At 49.8% G+C, this 21,823-nt stretch overlaps 1 protein-coding gene across 6 annotated transcripts in view; it reads left to right on the forward strand.

Annotated features, from left to right (window-relative positions):
- Positions 1-21,823, forward strand: part of LOC140393829 (TBC1 domain family member 22B-like) — a 475,263-nt gene that overhangs the window by 57,159 nt on the left and 396,281 nt on the right. For all 6 annotated transcript variants that reach the window (XM_072480324.1, XM_072480328.1, XM_072480329.1 and 3 more), the window contains one exon: positions 5,129-5,442. In XM_072480324.1, coding sequence (XP_072336425.1) covers positions 5,129-5,442 — 314 coding nt within the window. The remainder of the gene's footprint in view (positions 1-5,128; positions 5,443-21,823) is intronic.

The following is a 21,823-nucleotide window of genomic DNA, read 5'->3' on the forward strand; positions in this document are numbered from 1 at the left end:
GGACGGGCGCTGCTGGGGTGGGGGTTGCGGTGATAGTTGCTGGTGGGGGGATGAACGGCGCAGCGGCAGGGGTGGTAACCGGAGGGGGAGGGGACGGTACCAGGTCGAGGGTGGTGGTGATGGTGGATGGGGAGCCAGCGGGTGCCAGGTCCTGGAGGGAGACTGTGACCTGTCGCCCGTCATGATGTGCCACGTAGGTGTACTGTGGGTTTGCATGGAGGAGGAGGATTTTTTCGACGAGTGGGTCTGACTTATGGCTCCTCGCATGCTTCCGGAGGAGGACGGGCCCAGGAACTGTCAGCCAGGTTGGGAGCGAGACCCCGGAGGTGGACTTCCTAGGGAAGGCAAACACATGTTCATGAGGGGTCTCATTGGTAGCAGTGCACAGGAGTGACTCGATGGAGTGGAGCGCATCAGGGAGGACCTCCTGCCAGCGGGAGACTCTTAGACCGAAAGGACAGCAGGGCTGTCTTCCAGACCGTCGTGTTCTCCCTCTCCACCTGTCCGTTCCCCCGGGGTTTGGAGCTGGTCGTCCTGCTCAAGGCGATGCCCTTGCTGAGCAGGAACTGACGCAGCTCATCGCTCATGAAGGAGGATCCCCGATCGCTATGGATGTAGGTGGGGAAACCGAACAAGGTGAAGATGCAGTGTAGGGCCTTGATGACAGTGGCAGAAGTAATGTCGGGGCATGGGATGGCGAAAGGGAAATGGGAGTACTCATCAGTGATATTGAGAAAGTACATGTTATGGTCAGTGGAGGGGAGGGGCCCTTTGAAGTCGATGCTGAGGCGCTCAAAGGGGCGGGAGGCCTTTACCAGGTGTGCTCTGTCCGGCCGGTAGAAGTGCTCCCCCCTGCACTCCGCGCAGACCTGAAAGTCCCTGGCCACAGTCCCAACCTCCTCGATGGAGTAGGGCAGGTTACGGGCCTTGATAAAGTGGAAGAACTGGGTGACAGAGTTCATTGTGGAGAGCTCGAAGCCGGTCTACTTGTGCGCTGGCACATGTACCACGGGATAGGGCATCTGGGGGCTCATTGAGCTTCCCAGGGCGATACAAGATCTCGTAGTTATAAGTGGAGAGTTCGATCCTCCACCTCAAGATCTTGTCGTTCTTAATCTTCCCGGCTGTGTGTTACTAAACATGAAGGCAACCGACCGTTGGTCAGTGAGGAGAGTGAATTTCCTGCTGGCCAGGTAATGCCTCCAATGTCGCACAGCTTCCACATTGGTTTGGGCCTCCTTTTCGACAGAGGAGTGCCGAACTTCGGAGTCATGGAGGGTGCAGGAGATGAAAGCCACGGGTCTGCCCGCCTGGTTGAGAGTGACGGCCAGAGCCACGTCCGATGCGTCACTCTCCACCTGAAAGGGGAGGGACTCGTCGACTGCGTGCATCGTGGCTTTGGCGATATCCGCCTTGATGTGGTTGAAGGCCCGGCGGGCCTCAGCCGTCAGGGGGGAAAAGGTGGACTTGATGAGTGGGCGGGCCTTGTCCGCATAATTAGGGACCCAATGGGCATAATATGAGAAGAATCCCACTCATCGTTTCAGAGCCTTGGGTCAGTGAGGGAGGTGGAGTTCCAGGAGGGGGCGGATGTGGTCTGGGTCGGGCCCTAGGACTCCATTTTTCACAACGTAGCCAAGAATGGCTAAGCGGGTTGTGCGGAAAACGCATTTCTCCTTCTAGGTAAGGTTAAGGAGTTTAGCGGTATGGAGGAATTTCTGGAGATTCGTGTCGTGGTCCTGCTGGTCGTGGCCGCAGATGATGACGTTATCCAGATACGGAAACGTGGCCCGCAATCCGGACTGGTCAACCATTCGGTCCATCTCTCGCTGGAAGACCGAGACCCCATTGGTGACGCCGAAGGGAATCCTAAGGAAATGCTAGAGGCGGCCATCTGCTTCGAATGCAGTTTATTGGCGGTCCTCCGGACGGATAGGGAGCTGGTGGTATGCGGATTTCAAGTCAACTGTGGAGAAGACTCGATACTGTGCAGTCTGGTTGACCATGTCAGATATGCGTGGAAGGGGGTACGCGTCGAGCTGCGTGTACCGGTTGATTGACTGTAGTCGATGACCATCCGGTGTTTCTCCCGTCTTAACTACCACCACTTGAGCTCTCCAGGGGCTGTTACTGGCCTCTGACCCCCTCCCGCAGAAGCCGTTGGACTTCCGACCTGATAAAGGTCCTGTCCTGTGCACTGTACCGTCTGCTCCTCGTGGCGATGGGCTTACAGTCCGGGGTGAGGTTCGCGAAGAGTGAGGGTGGATCGACCTTAAGGGTCGTGAGGCCACAGACGGTGAGGAGGGGCAGGGGTTCGCCAAACTTGAGCGTAAGGCTCTGGAGGTGGCACTGAAAATCGAGACCCAGTAACAGGGCAGCGAAGAGGTGGGGGAGGACGTAGAGTCTGAAGTTGCTGTACTCTACGCCCTGTTCCGAGAGGATCGCGACACAGTACCCCCGGATCTGTACGGAATGGGATCCGGAGGCCAGGGAGATTTTCTGGGTGACGGGGAGAACCGGGAGGGAACAGCGCCTTACCGTGGCTGGGTGGATGAAACTCTCCGTGCTCCCGGAGGCGAAGACGCAGGTCGTCTCGTGCCCGTTGATCCGTACGGTTGTTGTAGCGGTCGCCAGGATGCGAGGCCGAGACTGATTGAGGGTGATGGAGGTGAGCTGCGGTAGTTGGTGGGAGGGCCGATCTGCGGTGGCGGAGGTATCGGCGGTCAGCGGACGGCCAGGCGAGTAGGGGTCCTGGGGTGCGTTCCAAGATGACGCCGAAGATGGCGGCGCCCACGAGGCCCACATGGCGGACGACATCCAAGATGGCGGCGCCCACGGACCACACGTGGCGGGCGGCGGCGAAGATGGCAGCGCCCCTGGATCGCACATGGGGGGTGTAGCGACGCTAGGCCTGGAAACGGCAGCGACCGATCGGGCCTGACAAACGGAGACGACGTGGCCCTTCTTGCCACATCCGCTGCAGGTCGCGCTCCGTGCTGGGCTGCGTTCTCTGGGGTGCTTGTTCTGGCCACAAAAGTAGCATTTGGGACCTCTGGAGTTAGCTGGCTGCCGCGTGGCGCAGGCTTGCGGTGCACCCGGGTCGGATTATGGTGGGGCCCATGACGCCCATGAGGGTGCCGCGCGATAGGAGGTGTAGGACCCCAGATTGCGGGAGGCCACTTCTGAGGAGTTAGCGAGCTGTACAGTCTCTGTGAGGCCGAGTGTACCCCCTTCTAATAATCGCTGGCGGACGTAATTGAACTTAATGCCCGTGACATGGGCGTCTCTGATCAGCAGTTCCGTGTGTTGGGCTGCCATCACCGCCTGGCGACTACAGTTTCTGCCAAGTATCCGCAAAGCACGCAGGAAATCGTCCTGGGACTCCCCTGGGAGTTGCCTTCGCGTGGCCAGGAGGTGCCTGGCGAACACCTGATTAACAGTCTTGATGTACTGTCTTTTCAACAGTTCCATCGCTTCCATGTAAGTGGGAGCGCCCCGAATGAGGAGGAAAACTTGTGGGCTCACCCGTGCGGAGAGTATTTGGAGCTTCTGTGGGTCTGAGATGCCTTCTGTGGATGCTCCGAGATATCCTTCAAAGCAGGCTAGCCAGTGCTCGAAAGTGGCTGTGGCGTCGGCTGCTGGAGGGTTCAGCTCCAGGCGATGCGGCTTGAGTAAGACGTTCATCTTCAAAATTCTAGCACAATATATTGATGTACCATCAATGACTACGAGACGAATGGTGAACTATTGAGGCTTTATTGTGCTAGATGTTAAGCCTGCTGCAGCTGGAATCAGAATGGAGGCAGCGCAGGAGAGCGTACACTTTTATGCAGAGCCTGCTGGGTGGAGCCAGCAGGCTAGGATTTACTGTAATGACTAGAGTACAATGGCAGTACCGTAATACATGCAGTGTATGATCAGTGGTGTTTACCACAGGGACAAAGAAAGATACAAAAGATTCCGAGTGAGGAAGTGTGCATGGCAGAATGATCAACAGTCACTTCCCAAAGAAGACAGTAACATCAAAACCAAAATCAGGACAGAGGTTATGTTCGGTAGACTGGAAAGTGCCTCAGCTTTTCCTCAAGCTTGTGTTGAACTTCATTGGAACACTGCAGAAGTCCGAAGACGGAGAGGTCCGGGTAGGAGCAAGGTTGAGAATTAAAATGATAGGCAATGGCTATTTTGTTACTGTGATTGTCATTGCCTTCCAGAAGCACAGCACACTTTTGGTGGAATTTGTATCCCTGACTGAAGTGAATGAGTTCATCAGTTATGTGTATCACAACGATTTTTCCCAATTAATGGTCCATTTAATGTTGCTTTGCAAACCTTAATTCTGTGAAAATCAGCTTTTTCTTCCTACATTTTTTAATGAAGAGTGCATATGATTTGTTATTTAGATACCAATTTTATACAATGAACACATAATAATTGTTAGCTCATGATACAATGCTCATGAATTGTATTAGATCATACGTGTCAGATTGGACTAGAAAATGAGACTTTGCAGGCAGCCGTGAAGGTTATAAAACATTTCCAGCAGAATGAATTGCTGTCTGCACTGTCAAAATAAATTTGTTCTGATCTACTAACCCCCTGAAGCAATATGATGTCAATATGTTTCAGGTATGGAAAGCTTGATGCTCGTTCTGAGTTAAATTGCAATAATTGTTGCTGTCCTTGATAACTGCTTGAGGCAATTGTCATTTATACTGGAGTGTGGGAAGTTTTCATGTCTAGTACAAAATTTAGTCAATTAATACTTATTGTTATTATGCTGAACATTTTGTGTGGATGACTAAAGATGCAGTTCCCTTCAGCAAATAGCTCTATTTCCTGTTTGGATGTAAATTCTAATCATTAGTTTTGTGAACTCCGTGATTGCTATGATATGATTTTTTTTAAAAAGTACTTGTATAAAATGTGCAGTGATTAGTGTAATCAGTTTATGGCTACTTAATACTAATTTTATTTTTGCAGATAATATTAAAAATGTAGAATTGCCATTTTGATTAATATTTATGGACCAACAAGCCCCAATCATGATTCTGGGATGGTGTTTCAATGTAGTTTTCAGGGGAGAGGTCGAATAACCCAATTGATTTATGTTGGTTTCTTCTTGCAGCTTGCTTAAAGAAGGTTCTAAGATGTACGCACAGTCCAAATCTAAGAGAGCCTCAAGTTTCCACGAGTTTGCAAAAAGCACCAGTGATGCTTGGGATATTGGGGATGATGAAGAAGAGGAGTTCACGTCTATTGCCTCCCAAAGCCTTAATTCAAAGGTTGCAATGGCAACAGCTGCTCAGGTCATTCAGAACCACAATAAATTGAAGGAATCTCCTGGAGAGAAAATGCAGCAATCTGAATCAACCGATGAGGTTAAAAGGAATGGAAAAGTGGTCAAATCGAACAGTGAAGTACAACTGTCAGTATCTTCAGGTAAGGATTTGTTTATACTTATAAGCATAATTGGAGAGCTTCATGTTCTTGATCATTGGAGATGGTAATAGTTGTTAGCCCTCTATATTATTCCTTGATGTGTTGATAGGTTGCCCATACAGTGTTTATAAATGATACCTTAGTATGCCCATGATTGCATGCTCTTGTGTGTGGTGGACACACCCAGAAAAGCAGACAGCTTCAAACAAAGCAGATGCATATTGGTTGTTCTAAATAACTTGCATTTAAATTGATATAAGCAACACTTGTAAACCACCAATATTTAAGTTATGAGTTATGGACAGCCTTCAAGGCACCAAGTCTATTTGCAACTTAAAACACGGGGCATGCAGTTAAGCATGAGATGGCAAACTGAAAGAACTGGCTTTTGTGGAATGGTGATCTCTTTTTCCAACACCCATGTGGCAAAGAGGCCACTGTATTTTGGGGATTGAATGCTTGCATAGCTCTATCCCAGTGACAGCTTGGATTTTCTGCTGCAATTGATGCTGGTTAACGATCACCCATTGTACAAGAGCCAGGAACTGCAATGGGCAGTTCTTTTGGTTTGAACTGAAGATTTGACTTGGGTGATAAGAATTCACTTCTTTCCATTCCTGTCAAATATTGAGTTATTTGAAATTTTATTTCTAATAATCTTTATTATTGTCACAAGTGGCTTACATTAACACTGCAATGAAGTTATTGTGAAAATCCCCTAGTCGCCACACTCCGGTGCTTGTTCAGTTCACTGAGGGAGAATTCAGAATGTCCAATTCACCTAACAAGCACGTCTTTCGGGACTTTTGGGAAGAAGCTTTAGCGCCCAGAGGAAACCCAAACAGACATGGGGAGAACGTGCAGACTCCACACAGACAGTCACCCAAGCAGGGAATCAAACCTGGAACCCTTGAAGCAGAAGTGTTAACCACTGTGCTACCGTGCCGCTGAATTTGGTGAAGAGGATGGGTGCAGATTGCGAAAACAGCCATGCAGGAGGAAAGCTACAAGCAGAACACTCTTAACGCAACAAAAAACGCTTGAGATGCTGAATCGAATGGGGAAAAAGTAAAACTGCCATTGGAAGATTGCATCTCACTTCACTGGTACATCAGCTACCAATGAGCTGTCAACAGCACTCTAACCACTGCACAACATTTAAAACAGCTGCAGCAGGTGGAGGGAAGGAGTCCTGAGCAGGGTCTGCAGGACATCAATTTTCCCAATTTTGCTTGATCTCCCAGATACTGCGGTACTCCACCAGCCACCTTGCCCCATGCAGACTACTACCACAGCAGATTCCAGGATCACTGCATTCTTCCCTCAACGGAAAGATCTTACAGTGGCAATGAACTAGGAAACCCAGCAATAGAAAATGAGCTGAAGGCTCATCCTGCTGCCAGGTATCCCGAAATAGACATAATTCCAAATGGGGGCATAATGAAAGATGGAACATTGTAGGCGATATAGCCAGTCCTGGGATATTCGGCTCACCTGATTGACTGTACACATGGTCATTCTGAAAATAAGGATTATTGCAATCAAAAGGGCACCATATTCAAGTGCATTAGGTGTCCCTAATTTACAGGGTCCACTGTATATATTAATTTTTGATAAATGGCTATGATTGTCACAGTTGTTTGCACAAGAAGAAAACCACCAGAATTAGGTTAATTCATCAAACTAAGAGATAAACATATTAGGATATTGTAAGATGTAGGATTAGGAAAATCAAAGTTAGAATGTTATTTATGCTTGGAACTCTGACACCATTTCTACAATAGCATTACCATTTTAGTTCTGATTTGGCTAATAATTCATGTCTCAAATAGCATTGTCTCCAGATGTTCTCCCGAAAGAGGATGATTGAGGACTCTGGCTGCAGTTAACTTTTGTTCTTAATGGCACTTTGGATTTAAGTATTTATTCATGGAACCTTATTTTTTCAATGTTAGATTTATAATATATTCCACATCCATTTTCATTGTCTAAATATGATTGATTTGACTTTTGTATCCACAAATAATTCAAGTGTAAAATCTAATATTTTTGAATAGTCCTGATGTGGAGAATAGATCATCACTTTGTACATTCTTCAGGAATGAGAATGGATGGAACAACTGGCACTGAGGCAGATGTTTCTGAACAGGTTAATTATGTGTGAACATGATATTCCTGGTATGAATTGACAACTGAACTGGGGCAATAAGGCTTTTTAGGTATATTCAAGTATCAGTTTGGCTTTCCTTTTGCGTCTGTAGTTTTGTGTTTGAGCCCCATTGCGGACTTGACCATACAATCTTGACTGCAAACGTGCTGCTTTATTGGAGGTACTGTCATCACTTGAGATGAGACATTAAATTGAGATCCTGTCTGCCTGTTCAGCTGGATGTGAAGGATCCTCTGGTATTATTGCAATTTTGACCAACATTCCTCCATCAAGTAATGGGACCAAATTTGGATCGTTTGGTCATCCGTTTTTTTTGCCTTTTTTGGGAACTTTCTGATTGTGAATTGGTTGCTTTGTTTGCTTATGTAACAACATCAGCTCCATTTCCGAAGAAACCCATTGGCTGCAAAGCATAGAGGATGTAAAGTGGTGATCACGTTTCTTTTTCTGTGTCATACAGTATTTGGACCATCTCACTGCCTTCATAAAAGGTTACATAGATGAGTAGCAAATCTAATGCACACTTCTTAGTGATCGCAATTCTTCTAATCTGAGAGGCATCCCACGATTGAGTTGCACTAGGTCATGAACTTTCTCAATCCAAGCGATCTTCACTCAAATGACGCACACATTGCAAAAAAGCTATTGCCGCATTTCCCTCCTCACGTTTTGTTCTTAAGAGTCTGAGGTAATCCATGGAAGAATTGAGTTTACCACTGCTGGAGTACAGAAGACTCATGTAGGATTCATAATTGCATATCCTTTGATTTATTTCAGGTGGAGACTGAATGAACTACTGTGCACTCCTTCACTGACAAGTCTCTAATAAGACCTCATTTCTTCTCATTCATGCCTCAGTGGAACCTTTGAGCCTTGAAAACATACAAATAAAAGGGGATTGAAGTGGATATCATCTTTGTTTGAGTGGTTATTGGCCAGCAAGTAGTCTCCGGATTGCCAATATTAGGAATGTCCTTTTTGATTTAATCCTAAAGAAGGCAACGTCACATCATTGTAAAAGAAAACTGGTTTATTTAAGCAATAAGAATTATGCATATCCAAAAAATTGATAATTGGATAAAAGCAAATTACTGCGGATGCTGGAATCTGAAACCAAAAGAGAAAATGCTGGAAAATCTCAACAGGTTTCAAGTTAAAGTGAAGAGCAATGGGGACAGGGGACATTACTGACTTGTTCACCTGGACAGGGGAAAGTACTTCAAATGCGAAGAGTTAGGGTGCGGTGCAGTAGGTGTAAAGAAGGCAGATTCATGAGATAAACGTTTGGCCAAACCCAAACCTACCCAAGATTGTAAACACACAATCCCATTCCACTCTGTCAAAAGCCTTCTCCGCATCCAGGAAGACAACCACCTCGGGGCAGCCGAGGCAGCTGGGGAAAGTGTGATATTGAGGAGATGCTGTTTGTTTGCCGATAACTGGCGATCCTTTATGAAGCCAGTTTGGTCCCCTCAGATTATATCAAGGAGACGTGGCTCCAAACGGTGGGCAGCATGGTAGCACAAGTGGATAGCACTCTGGCTTCACAGCGCCAGGGTCCCAGGTTCGATTCCCTGCTGGGTCACTGCCTGTGCGGAGTCTGCACGTTCTGCCCGTGTCTGCATGGGTTTCTTCCTGGTGCTCCGGTTTCCTCCCACAGTCCAAAGACGTGCAGGTTAGGTGGATTGGCCATGATAAATTGCCCTTTCGTGACCAAAAAGGTTAGGAGGGGTTATTGGAATACGGGGATAGGGTGGAAGTGAAGTCTTAAGTGGGTCAGTGCAGACTCGATGGGCCGAATGACCTCCTTCTGCACTATGTTCTACGTTCAAACGGTGCGCCAATACCTTGGCTAGTAGCTTTACATCTGCATTTGGGAGAGACCTAGACTGATAAGAGCTGCACTCTTGGGGTCCCTGTCTTTTTTGAGAACTGAAATGGAGGCTTGAGTTAATGTAGGGACCAGAAGACTGAGTCATTGAACATGTCTAGCAAGTTGAGTGGAGAAATATTAAAAAATCAATCGGGAAGCCGTCGTGGCTTTCCTGCTCTGCATTAATTTAATGCAGTTTGTGATCTCGCATAGGCGCAAAGGAGCGTTGAAATCTCTACTCATGTCCACACTAAAGAAGGGATGTCTAGATTATTTGGGAAGTTAGCCATTATCGAACCATCCAAAGTAGGATTGGAGTTATCGAGATAACGGTAAAAGGAAGCGAAGATTGTGGAGGGTTGCGTGAAGATTTGGAGGCGGCGTTGGACTGGAGGAGGTGCAAATGGCTTTTGGGGAAGAACTAGTCTGGGAAGATGCCGGGGCAATGGACTTGGAGGAGGTGCAAATGACTTTTGGGGATGTAGTCTGGGACGGTGCCGGGGCAAGATGAGTTCCCGTTAGAATTTTATAAGATATTTGTTGATCGGTTGGTCCCATTGCTGCTGGGGATGTATAATGATTCACTGCCACGGAGTTCCCTTCCGGAGACTTGGGACAGGCTTCTGTCTCCCTCCTTCTTTAAGGATCCCACGGAATGTGGGTTGAATCGGCTGATTTGTCTGCTTAATGTGGATGCAAAATTTCTAACTAAGGTCTTAGTGTTAAAGTTGGAACCGTGTCTTCTGGAGGTTTTGGTTGAGGACGAGACGGGCTTTGTAAAGGGCAGGAAGCTGTCGTCTAATTTGAGGTGTGGTTCTGGCGCCTGCAATGGGGCATTGGACGCAGAGAAAGCCCTCGATAGGGTTACATGGAGATATTTGTTTACAGTTCTGGGGAAGTTTTAGTTCGGGCCTGGGTTTGTGTCATGGGTGCGCTTGTTAGGGCATTGGTGACGGCACCGCTGCCGCTCTCGCCGACAAGGTACACCACGAGTCCGGTGGTGGCGGCAACGCTAAAGATCTGGGGGCAGTGGAGACGACATAGGGGTGAGATGGGAGCCTCGGTGTGGTCCCCGATCCGGGAGAACCATCGGTTCGTCCCAGGAAGGATGGATGGGGGGTTTCGGAGCTGGCATCGGGCAGGGATCAGAAGGATGGAGGACCTGTTTATAGATGGGACGTTTGCGAGCCTTAGGGGCGCTGGAGGAGAAATTTGGGTTACCCCCGGGAAATGCATTCAGGTATATGCAAGTGAGGGCGTTTGTGAGGCGGCAGGTGAGGGAATTCCCGCTGCTCCCGGCACAGGGGATTCAGGACAGGGTGATTTTGGGTGTATGGGTCGGAGAGGGCAAGGTTTCGGCGATATATCAGGAGATGAAAGAAGAGGAGGCTTCAGTAGAGGAGCTGAAGGGCAAGTGGGAGGAGGAGTTGGGGGAGGAGATTGAAGAGGGTCTGTGGGCTGATGCCCTGAGTAGGGTTAATTCCTCTTCCTCATGTGCCAGGCTCAGCCTGATACAGTTTAAGGTTATTCACAGAGAGCATATGACAGGGGCGAGGCTGAGTAGGTTCTTTGGGATGGAGGACAGATGCGGGAGGTGCTCGGGAAGCCCGGCGAATCACGTCCACATATTCTGGTCGTGCCCGGCACTGGATGGGTTCTGGAGGGGTTTGCAAAGACTATGTCCAAGGTGGTGAAAGTCCAGGTCAAGCCAAGTTGGGGGCTGGCATTATTTGGGGTGGCGGACGAGCCAGGAGTGCAGGAGGCGAAAGAGGCCGGTATTCTGGCCTTTGCATCCCTGGTAGCCCGGCGGAGGATCTTGCTCATGTGGAAGGACGTGAAGCCCCCCAGTGTGGAAGCCTGGATAAATGACATGGCAGGGTTCATTAAGCTGGAGAGAATAAAGTATGCCTTGAAAGGGTCTGCGCAGGGGTTCTTCAGGCGGTGGCAACCGTTCCTAGACTATCTCGCGGAGCGTTAGAATGATGTCGGTTGGTCAGCAGCAGCAACCCAGGGAGGGGGGTGGGGGGGAGGGGAGGGGGGTGGGGGGGAGAGGAGGGGGGTGGGGGGGAGAGGAGGGGGGTGGGGGGGAGAGGAGGGGGGTGGGGTGTCTCTTTCGGGGGGGTATCTGGGCGGGCGGGGGAGGGGTTTTTCCCCTTGTACTTGTAAAAACAAAAGTATATGGGAGGGTTAATATGTGCGGGAGAAACCCATTGTATAAGTTCTGTATTATGTTTGATTGATATGTTTCTGTTCTGTTCCTTTTTCTTTTTCTTTTCTGTTACGGAGGGGGGGGGGGGTTTAATTGGTTGAAAATTTTTGTTGGAAAAACTTTGAATAAACATATTTATTAAAAAAAAATGGGTGTGCTTGTTGTACGAGGCAGCCATCGGCCAGTGTGCAAACTAACAACATGAACTCGGGTCCCTTGGGTTGTATAGGAGGCCGAAGCAGGATTGTCTTGTATCCCTGTTATTATTCGCATTGGTGATTGAGTCATTGGCAATTGCTCTGAGGACCTCGGACAATTGGAGAGGGTTTATGGGGAGTAGGAGGCAGTGGACCACAGGGTATCTTTGTAAGCTGATGATCTTTTGTATGTAAGGGACCACGGACGGCGATGCTGATGTTTTGGGGATATTGGACAGGTTCGGTTTGTTTTCGGGGTACAAGTTCAATGTTGGGATTAGTGAATTTTTTGTGGTTGGCCTGGTTTGGGGGGGGAGGGGGGTGGGGGTGGGCTGAGCTGGGGTGAAGGGGCTGCCCTTTCGGTGCATTGGGACTAGCTTTCGCTATCTGGGGGTCCAAGTGGCGCGGGAATGGATGTGGCTTCGCAAGCTGAACTTTACTCGTTTGGCAAGTAGGGTGAGGGCTAATTTGCAGAGATGGGACAACCTTCCATTTTCTCTGGCGGGCCGGGTGCAGACCATTAAGATAAATATCGTGCCAAGATTCGTGCTTTTTCAGTGTCCCCCGGTCTTTGTGCTCAAAGCGTTCTTTCGGCTTCTGGAGCGGTTCACAATGAGAGGGTGAACTGCCTCTGATTCGGCGGGGGGTCTTGCAGAGGAAGAGGCAGGCACTGCTGAACCGGTTTGGCACCCCAATTGTAAAACAATGTGGAGAAGTTGATAGGTTGACTAGGAGGTCTGGGTATGGATGGAGTCAAGGTTGGGGTCAAGTAAGGGGTGATGTCTGGTGGTGTTGGTGATGGCTACTCTGCCGTTCGCTCCAGTGATGCATCCATCAAACCAGGTGGTCATCTCTATGCTAAAGATATGGCAGCAGCTTTGCCAGCATTTCAAGCTGGGGGTATGTGTTATTAAGGTAGCCCCGTATTTGTGGGAACCATTTGTTTCAGCCGGGAAAATTAATGCCACGTTTGGGGGGTGGAAAGCTAAGGGGCTGGAGTGGATAAAGGACTTTTTTTTTTTTGAGGGTTGGTTTGCTGACTGCGGGGAGCTTAGGGAGAAGGTAGGCCTTGGTAGGATGGATATGTTCAGGTGCATGATTGGGTCTGGCAAATGATCCCGACTTTGTGGTGCAGCCGCCGTCCACTTTCTTGGAGAGAATTGTTTCTTGTGCGGGGTCAGAGCACGTCCACGATAGATGGACAGATCGTGGGGGAAGAGCAGGTATTATGGAAGAGGTGAAGGCTAGGTGGGAGGAGGGGTTGGGTCCCATTTTGGAGGACGAGGCGTGGAATGAGTCCGTAGGGTGAATGTTACTACATCTTGCTCAAGGTTAAGTTTGATTCAGCTCAAGGATGGTGTTCAGAGCACATCTCATCAAGGCCAGAATGAGGCATTTTTTTTAGGGGGTTGAGGATAGGTGAGAGCGGTGTTTGAGGGCCATGCTCTTCCTACCCCAAGTTGATGGAGTTTTGGGGTCCTTTTTTTAAAACCATATCGGCAATTTTAAATGGGGGTTTGGAGCCTGCCCATAAGTAGCAATATATGGGGTGTCCAGCCGGAACGGAGGACGGGGTGATTGTGGATGCTTTGGCTTTTGCCTCATTGCTAGCTTGGCGATGGATCCTGCTGAGTTGAAGACAGATGGCACCGCCCAGTGCTGCAGCATGGTTGGGTGACTTGATGACATTTTTGCACCTCGAAGTTTAGGTTCACGATGAGAGGAGCGGTTGACGGGCTCTGTTGCGGATGGCATCCAATTATATTGTATTTCCAGGATCTGGTCACTGTTGGTGGTGGTGGGGGGGGGGGGGTAGCTGGGAGGATTGTGGGGAGATGGCTGCAGTTACTGCTTCTTGTAGATGGCTAGCTGCTGGTTGCATTACTGGAAGATCATCTGCGGAAACCTGGCAGCTGGCACAAAACCAGAGGGTGGAGGGAGTGGAATTGGAATGTTTCTATTTTTGGATCTAATTCAGTTTCAGTGACTGGTCAGCATTCAACTCATTTGATCTTGTTATTTTACCAGTTAAGCATGATTAATTATTACATGTATTAAAGCTTTAAGTAATTTGAGAGTAAATAACGTTTTGAAGGAAAATTCATTTTAGAACATGATTCTTAATGCTGAATTTAAGCACATGTATTAGCCTGTGGCGATGGCACAGAGTCTATGCTATAAATTGTTTTTCATAGCAGTTTTAATCTGACAATTACTGTGCTAAATTACTGCGTTAAAAAGAAGAAATCTCTTACAATGTGAGCCATTTCATTATCTTGCAAAAGATAACTCCGGATGAGAGTTTTTTAAAGATTATGTAAGTATATCTGTGAAGAGATGAGCAGCGGGACTCTCCCTTCTGGGGACTACGTCCCCAGGCCGGCGGGAGCACCGGCGGCAACCACTCCGGCATCAACAGCCCCGAAAGTGCAGGATTCTCCACACTTTCGGGGGCTAGGTCGACGCTGGAGGGTTTGGCGCTGCTCTAGCCGGCGCCGAAGGGATCCCATCTAGCATATTTTGGCACCTGCGCGTGTTCTCTTTGCGCCGGCCATGGCGGAGCCCTACAGGGGCCGGCGTGGAAGGAAGAAGTGCCCCCACGGAACAGGCCCGCCCGCAGATCCCCCCCCCCGAGGACCGCCCCCCGCCGACTTACCTGCCAGGTCCCGCCATGTGGGACCATGCGTAACCCACGCCGGCGGGACTGACCAAAAACGGACGATCGCTCGGCCCATCGGGGTCCGGAGAATTGCCAGAGGCCGCTTGTTTTCTCACCTAGTTTAAGTGCTGAAGGCAGGAATAATTGGGGTATCTGGTATAATACTGGGGGGTTTTGCTGTGGAGATGAGTTATTTTGGGGAGATTTAGTGCTGTGGTGAGGATTTTGTTGGGTGGAGGTCCTTCTGGGGCATTTAAGTACTGTGGGGAGAGGTTTACTGAGGGGTCTTGAGGGATTTAATACTGTGGTAAGGGGATGTAATGGAGATTTGGTGCTGTGGTTGGGACATTTTGGAGCATTTTAGTGCCATAATAAGTGATTATTGCACCTAGGGGGGTCACCAACTGATGACCGAGGAAAATGCCGACACCTCCTGCAGGCTGGCATGGACCACCACGATGACCGTGGTCACAGCGAGTTGGCAACAGAGGTTAATGCCGAAAATAGCAAGCCACAACAATACCTGGTAGTTTCATGTGCAGCACCTGTGGCGAAACCATCTTCTCAAGGATTGGTCTCTTCAGCCATAAGCAAAGGTTCACCATATAAAGACCCCATCTGAAATGGATTGTTTTCTGCCTGTCCATCATCTTTCACAGATGGAATGATGCCAATGACAGGGGGATGTATATTGAAGACCCTTCCTTTCTTTTAAATCTGAAGTCTTATTCCTTCAGATCTCTTTACGTCACTTATCAGCTCTGCCATGTGCGCAATGACAAAATGTGCATTTGTGTGCTTTGGTAACATGGGCTGGGATTTTCCTCTCCCCGCCTATGTCTAGTGGCGGGATTGAGAAGTGGGTGGGATTCCCACTTGAGAGTGGGCTGGGTGATCATAGCAAATTGTGCGTTGCTCACCTAAATAATTATGCAGCCCGGAGCATTACATTGCATCTTGGCTGGGCAGGAAATGTGCAGACGCCATATCTAAAAGGCACCCGCCCATCATGCCAGGAGTTCAGGACATTGAGATGGCTTCCAGACAGCAGCCAACACTGGCCTCACGGTTCAGTGACGCCTTCCTGGAAAGTCATCTCCAGGGTGTGGAAGACAGTCCTCTTTTCCCAGAGATTTAAAAAAAAATATCTATATTTTATTCAAAATTTTTGGTCAACCATAACAGTACATTGTGTATCTTTTACACAGTAATATAACAATATAAATAACAATGGCCAGTTTTTTAAACAAGAAATAAATAATATATAAACAACATCAAAATTAAAAAAACAAAACTAAATGGCAACTGCCTTGTCCCAAATAAATACTCTCCAAAAATACAATTCAGCAGTCCAGTATACAATTACCTATAACAACAACCTATACATATTATATTTATACACTAACACCCCTGAGAGTCTCTCCCACCACCCCCCCCCACCCCCAACCCGTGGGTTGCTGCTGCTGTCTTCTTCTTTTCCATTCCCTCTATCTTTCTGTGAGGTATTCGACGAACGGTTGCCACCGCCTGGTGAACCCTTGAGCCGATCTCCTTAGGACGAACTTAATCCGTTCCAGCTTTATAAACACTGCCATGTCATTTATCCAGGTCTCCACACCCGGGGGCTTGGCTTCCTTCCACATCAACAGTATCCTGCGCCGGGCTACTAGGGACGCAAAGGCCAAAACATCAGCCTCTTTCGCCTCCTGCACTTCCGGCTCTTCTGCAACCCCGAATATAGCCAACCCCCAGCTTGGTTCGACCTGGACCCCCACCACCTTCGAAAGCACCTTTGTCACCCCCACCCAAAACCCCTGTAGTGCCGGACATGACCAGAACATGTGGGTGTGATTCGCTGGGCTTCTCGAGCATCTCGCACACCTATCCTCTACTCCAAAAAATTTACTGAGCCGTGCTCCAGTCATATGCGCCCTGTGTAACACCTTAAATTGTATCAGGCTTAGCCTGGCACACGAGGACGATGAGTTTACCCGACTTAGGGCATCAGCCCACAGCCCCTCCTCAATCTCCTCCCCCAGCTCTTCTTCCCATTTCCCTTTCAGCTCATCTACCATAATCTCCCCCTCGTCCCTCATTTCCCTATATATGTCTGAAACCTTACCGTCCCCCACCCATGTCTTTGAGATCACTCTGTCCTGCACCTCCTGCGTCGGGAGCTGCGGGAATTCCCTCACCTGTTGCCTCGCAAAAGCCCTCAGTTGCATATACCGGAATGCATTCCCTTGGGGCAACCCATATTTTTCGGTCAGCGCTCCCAGACTTGCAAACGTCCCATCTACAAACAGATCTCTCAATTGTGTTACTCCTGCTCTTTGCCATGTTCCAAATCCCCCATCCATTCTCCCCGGAGCAAACCTATGGTTATTTCTTATCGGGGACCACACCGAGGCTCCCGTCGTTCCCCTATGCCGTCTCCACTGCCCCCAAATTTTCAGAGTAGCCACCACCACCGGGCTTGTGGTGTATTTCTTCGGTGAGAACGGCAACGGCGCCGTCACCATAGCTTGTAGGCTAATCCCCCTGCACGACGCCCTCTCCAATCTCTTCCACGCCGCTCCCTCCTCTTCTCCCATCCACTTACATACCATTGAGATATTGGCGGCCCAGTAATACTCACTTAGGCTCGGTAGTGCCAGCCCCCCCCTATCCCTATTACGCTGCAAAAATCCCTTCCTCACTCTTGGGGTCTTCCCGGCCCACACAAAACTCATGATACTCTTCTCAATCCTTTTGAAAAAAGCCTTCGTGATCACCACCGGGAGGCACTGAAACACAAAGAGAAATCTCGGGAGGACCACCATTTTAACCGCCTGCACCCTCCCTGCCAGTGACAGGGATACCATGTCCCATCTCTTGAAGTCCTCCTCCATCTGTTCCACCAACCGCGTTAAATTTAACCTATGCAATGTACCCCAATTATTGGCTATCTGGATCCCCAAGTAGCGAAAGTCCCTTGTTACCTTCCTCAGCGGTAAGTCCTCTATTTCTCTGCTCTGCTCCCCTGGATGCACCACAAACAACTCACTTTTCCCCATGTTCAGTTTATATCCTGAAAATTCTCCAAACTCCCCAAGTATCCGCATTATCTCTGGCATCCCCTCCGTCGGGTCCGCCACATACAACAACAAATCGTCCGCATACAGAGATACCCGGTGTTCTTCTCCTCCCCTGAGTACTCCCCTCCACTTCCTGGAACCCCTCAATGCTATTGCCAGGGGCTCAATCGCCAGTGCAAACAATAATGGGGACAGAGGACATCCCTGCCTCGTCCCTCTATGGAGCTGAAAATACGCAGACCCCCGTCCATTCGTGACCACGCTCGCCATCGGGGCCCTATACAGCAGCTGTACCCATCTAATATACTCCTCTCCAAAGCCAAATCTCCTCAACACCTCCCACAAATAATCCCACTCCACTCTATCAAATGCTTTCTCGGCATCCATCGCCACCACTATCTCCGCTTCCCCCTCTGGTGGGGGCATCATCATTACCCCTAGCAGCCTCCGTATATTCGTATTCAGCTGTCTCCCCTTCACAAACCCAGTTTGGTCCTCATGGACCACCCCCGGGACACAATCCTCTATCCTCATTGCCATTACCTTGGCCAGAATCTTAGCGTCTACGTTCAGGAGGGAAATAGGCCTATAGGACCCGCATTGCAGCGGGTCTTTTTCCTTCTTTAGGAGAAGCGATATCGTTGCCTCTGACATAGTCGGGGGCAGCTGTCCCCTTTCCCTCGCCTCATTAAAGGTTCTCATCAGTAGCGGGGTGAGCAAGTCCACATATTTCCTGTAAAATTCAACTGGGAATCCATCCGGTCCCGGGGCCTTCCCCGCCTGCATGCTCCTAATTCCTTTCACTACTTCCTCCATTTCGATCTGTGCTCCCAGTCCCACCCTCTCCTGCTCCTCCACCTTAGGAAATTCCAGCTGGTCCAGAAAACACATCATTCTCTCCTTCCCATCCGGGGGCTGAGCTTCATATGATCTTTCATAGAATGCCTTGAACACTCAATTCACTCTCTCCGCTCCCCGCTCCATCTCTCCCTCCTCATCCCTCACTCCCCCTATTTCCCTCGCTGCTCCCCTTTTCCTCAATTGGTGGGCCAGCAACCTGCTCGCCTTCTCCCCATATTCGTACTGTACACCCTGTGCCTTCCTCCACTGTGCCTCTGCAGTACCCGTTGTCAGCAAATCAAATTCTACGTGTAGCCTTTGCCTTTCCCTGTACAGTCCCTCCTCCGGTGCCTCCGCATATTGCCTGTCCCCTCAGACGTTCTTGCAGCAACCGCTCCCGTTCCCTACTCTCCTGCTTTCCTTTATGTGCCCTGATTGATATCAACTCCCCTCTAACCACTGCCTTCAGCGCCTCCCAGACCACTCCCACCTGGACCTCCCCATTATCATTGAGTTCCAAGTACTTTTCAATGCACCCCCTCACCCTTAGACACACCCCTCATCCGCCATTAGTCCCATGTCCATTCTCCAGGGTGGACGCCGTTCTTTTTCCTCCCCTATCTCCAAGTCCACCCAGTGTGGAGCGTGATCCGAAATAGCTATAGCCGTATACTCCGTCCCCCTCACCTTCGGGATCAACGCCCTTCCCAAAACAAAAAAGTCTATTCGCGAATAAACTAAGTGGACATAGGAGAAAAACGAAAACTCCTTACTCCTAGGTCTACTGAATCTCCATGGTTCTACTCCTCCCATCTGCTCCATAAAGTCTTTAAGCACCTTGGCTGCTGCCGGCCTCCTTCCAGTCCCGGACCTCGATCTGTCCAGCCCTGGTTCCAGCACCTTGTTAAAATCTCCACCCATTACCAACTTCCCCACCTCTAGGTCCGGGATACGTCCTAACATGCGCCTCATAAAGTTGGCATCATCCCAGTTCGGGGCATATACGTTCACTAAGACCACCGCCTCCCCCTGTAATTTGCCACTCACCATCACGTATCTGCCCCCACTATCCGCCACTATGGTCTTTGCCTCAAACATTACCCGCTTCCCCACTAGTATAGCCACCCCCCTGTTTTTGCGCATCTAGCCCCGAATGAAACGCCTGCCCCACCCATCCTTTGCGTCGTCTAACCTGGTCTATCAGTTTCAAATGCGTCTCCTGTAACATAACCACATCTGCCTTAAGTTTCTTCAGGTGTGCGAGTACCCGTGCCCTCTTTATCGGCCCGTTCAGCCCTCTCACATTCCACGTGATCAGCCGGGTTGGGGGGCTCTTTACCCCCCCCTTGTCGATTAGCCATCCCCTTTTATCCAGCTCCTCACCCGGTTCCCACGCAGCTGTCCCCCCCCCCAGGCGGTGCCCTCCCGCCCCGCCCACCCCACCCCATACCAGCTCCCCCTTCTCCCCAGCAGCAGCAACCCAGTAAATCTCCCCTCCCAACCCCCCCCCCCCCCCCCCCGCTAGATCCCCCACTAGCGTAGTTACACCCCCCATGTTGCTCCCAGAAGTCAGCAAACTCTGGCCGACCTCGGCTTCCCCCCGTGACCTCGGCTTGCACCGTGCGACGCCCCCTCCTTCCTGCTTCCCTAGTCCCGCCATGATTATCATAGCGCGGGAACAAAGCCCGCGCTTCCCTTTTGGCCCCGCCCCCAATGGCCAACGCCCCCAGCTCCTCCACCTCCCTTCCTCCCTCCCCCACAACCTTTGGAAGAGAGAAATGTTACCGGGTCGCAGGATTAACAACATAAAAATCATTTCTCCCCACTTTTTCCCCCCTCTTCGCCCCCCATATTCGCCCCACCACTTTGTCTCAAACGTTCTTTTTTAATAACCTGCTTATTCCAATTTCTCTTCAACAATAAATGTCCACGCCTCATCCGCCGTTTCAAAGTAGTGGTGCTTCCCTTGATATGTGACCCACAGTCTTGCCGGCTGCAGCATTCCAAATTTAATCTTCTTTTTATGAAGCACCGCCTTGGCCCGATTTAAAGCTCGCCCTCCTTCTCGCCACCTCCGCACTCCAGTCGTGATATACGCGGATCACCGCGTTCTCCCACCTACTGCTCCGAGTTTTCTTTGCCCATCTGAGGACCATCTCTCTGTCCTTAAAACGGAGGAATCTCACCACTATGGCTCTGGGAATTTCTCCTGCTCTCGGTCCTCGCGCCATCACTCGGTATGCTCCCTCCACCTCCAACGGACCCGTCGGGGCCTCCGCTCCCATTAACGAGTGCAGCATCGTGCTCACATATGCCCCGACGTCCGCCCCTTCTGCACCTTCAGGAAGACCAAGAATCCTTAAATTCTTCCTCCTCGCATTATTCTCCAGCACCTCCAGCCTTTCCACACATCGTTTATGGTGTGCCTCGTGCATCTCCGTCTTCACCACCAGGCCCTGTATATCGTCCTCGTTCTCGGCAGCCTTTGCCTTCACGACCCGAAGCTCCCGCTCCTGGGTCTTTTGCTCATCTTTTAGCCCTTCAATCGCCTGTAATATCGGGGCCAACAGCTCCTTCTTCATCTCCTTTTTAAGCTCTTCCACGCAGCGTTTCAAAAACTCGTGTTGTTCAGGGCCCCATATTAAACTGCCACCTTCCAACGCCATCTTGGTTTTTGCTTGCCTTCCTTGCCGCTGCTCTAAAGGATCCACCGCAATCCGGCCACTTTCCTCTCCTTTTTCCATCCGTATCCAGGGGGGATTCCCTTCTGGTTTACCGCACAGTGCTTTTAGCCGTTAAAATTGCCGTTGGGGCTCTTATTAAGAGCCCAAAAGTCCGTTCCACCGGGAGCTGCCGAAACGTGCGACTTAGCTGGTCATCGCCGCACCCGGAAGTCTCCTCTTTTCCCAGAGATGAGATCAGGAGGCTCACCTGACTCATCACAGTAGTCTTTGAGGAGGTTGCCAGAGTGGTCAGTGCCACAGGGTGCAGAGGAGGACTGCTCTTTAGTGCAGGAAATGCATGAAATGCTGTTAGGTGAATTGGACATTCTGAAATCTCCCTCGGTGTACCCGAACATGTGCCCAAATGTGGTGACTAGGGGCTTTTCACAGTAACTTCATTGCAATGTTAATATAAGCCTACATGTGACAATAAAGATTCTTATTAATTAAAATGCATGAATGACTTGATGCGTGATGGCAGGATACTAGATGATACTAAACATTTTTTGAATCATGGGACATTGGCATCGATGTCAAGGCCAGAATATGTGCTATCCACCCCTAAAAACTGGACCACACCTAAAGATGCTGGACTGCTGCTTCAGTGCGCCATTGCTGTCCATGTGGTCTGCT

The sequence above is a fragment of the Scyliorhinus torazame genome, chromosome 17, assembly GCF_047496885.1.
Source record: "Scyliorhinus torazame isolate Kashiwa2021f chromosome 17, sScyTor2.1, whole genome shotgun sequence".
NCBI lineage: Eukaryota > Metazoa > Chordata > Chondrichthyes > Carcharhiniformes > Scyliorhinidae > Scyliorhinus > Scyliorhinus torazame.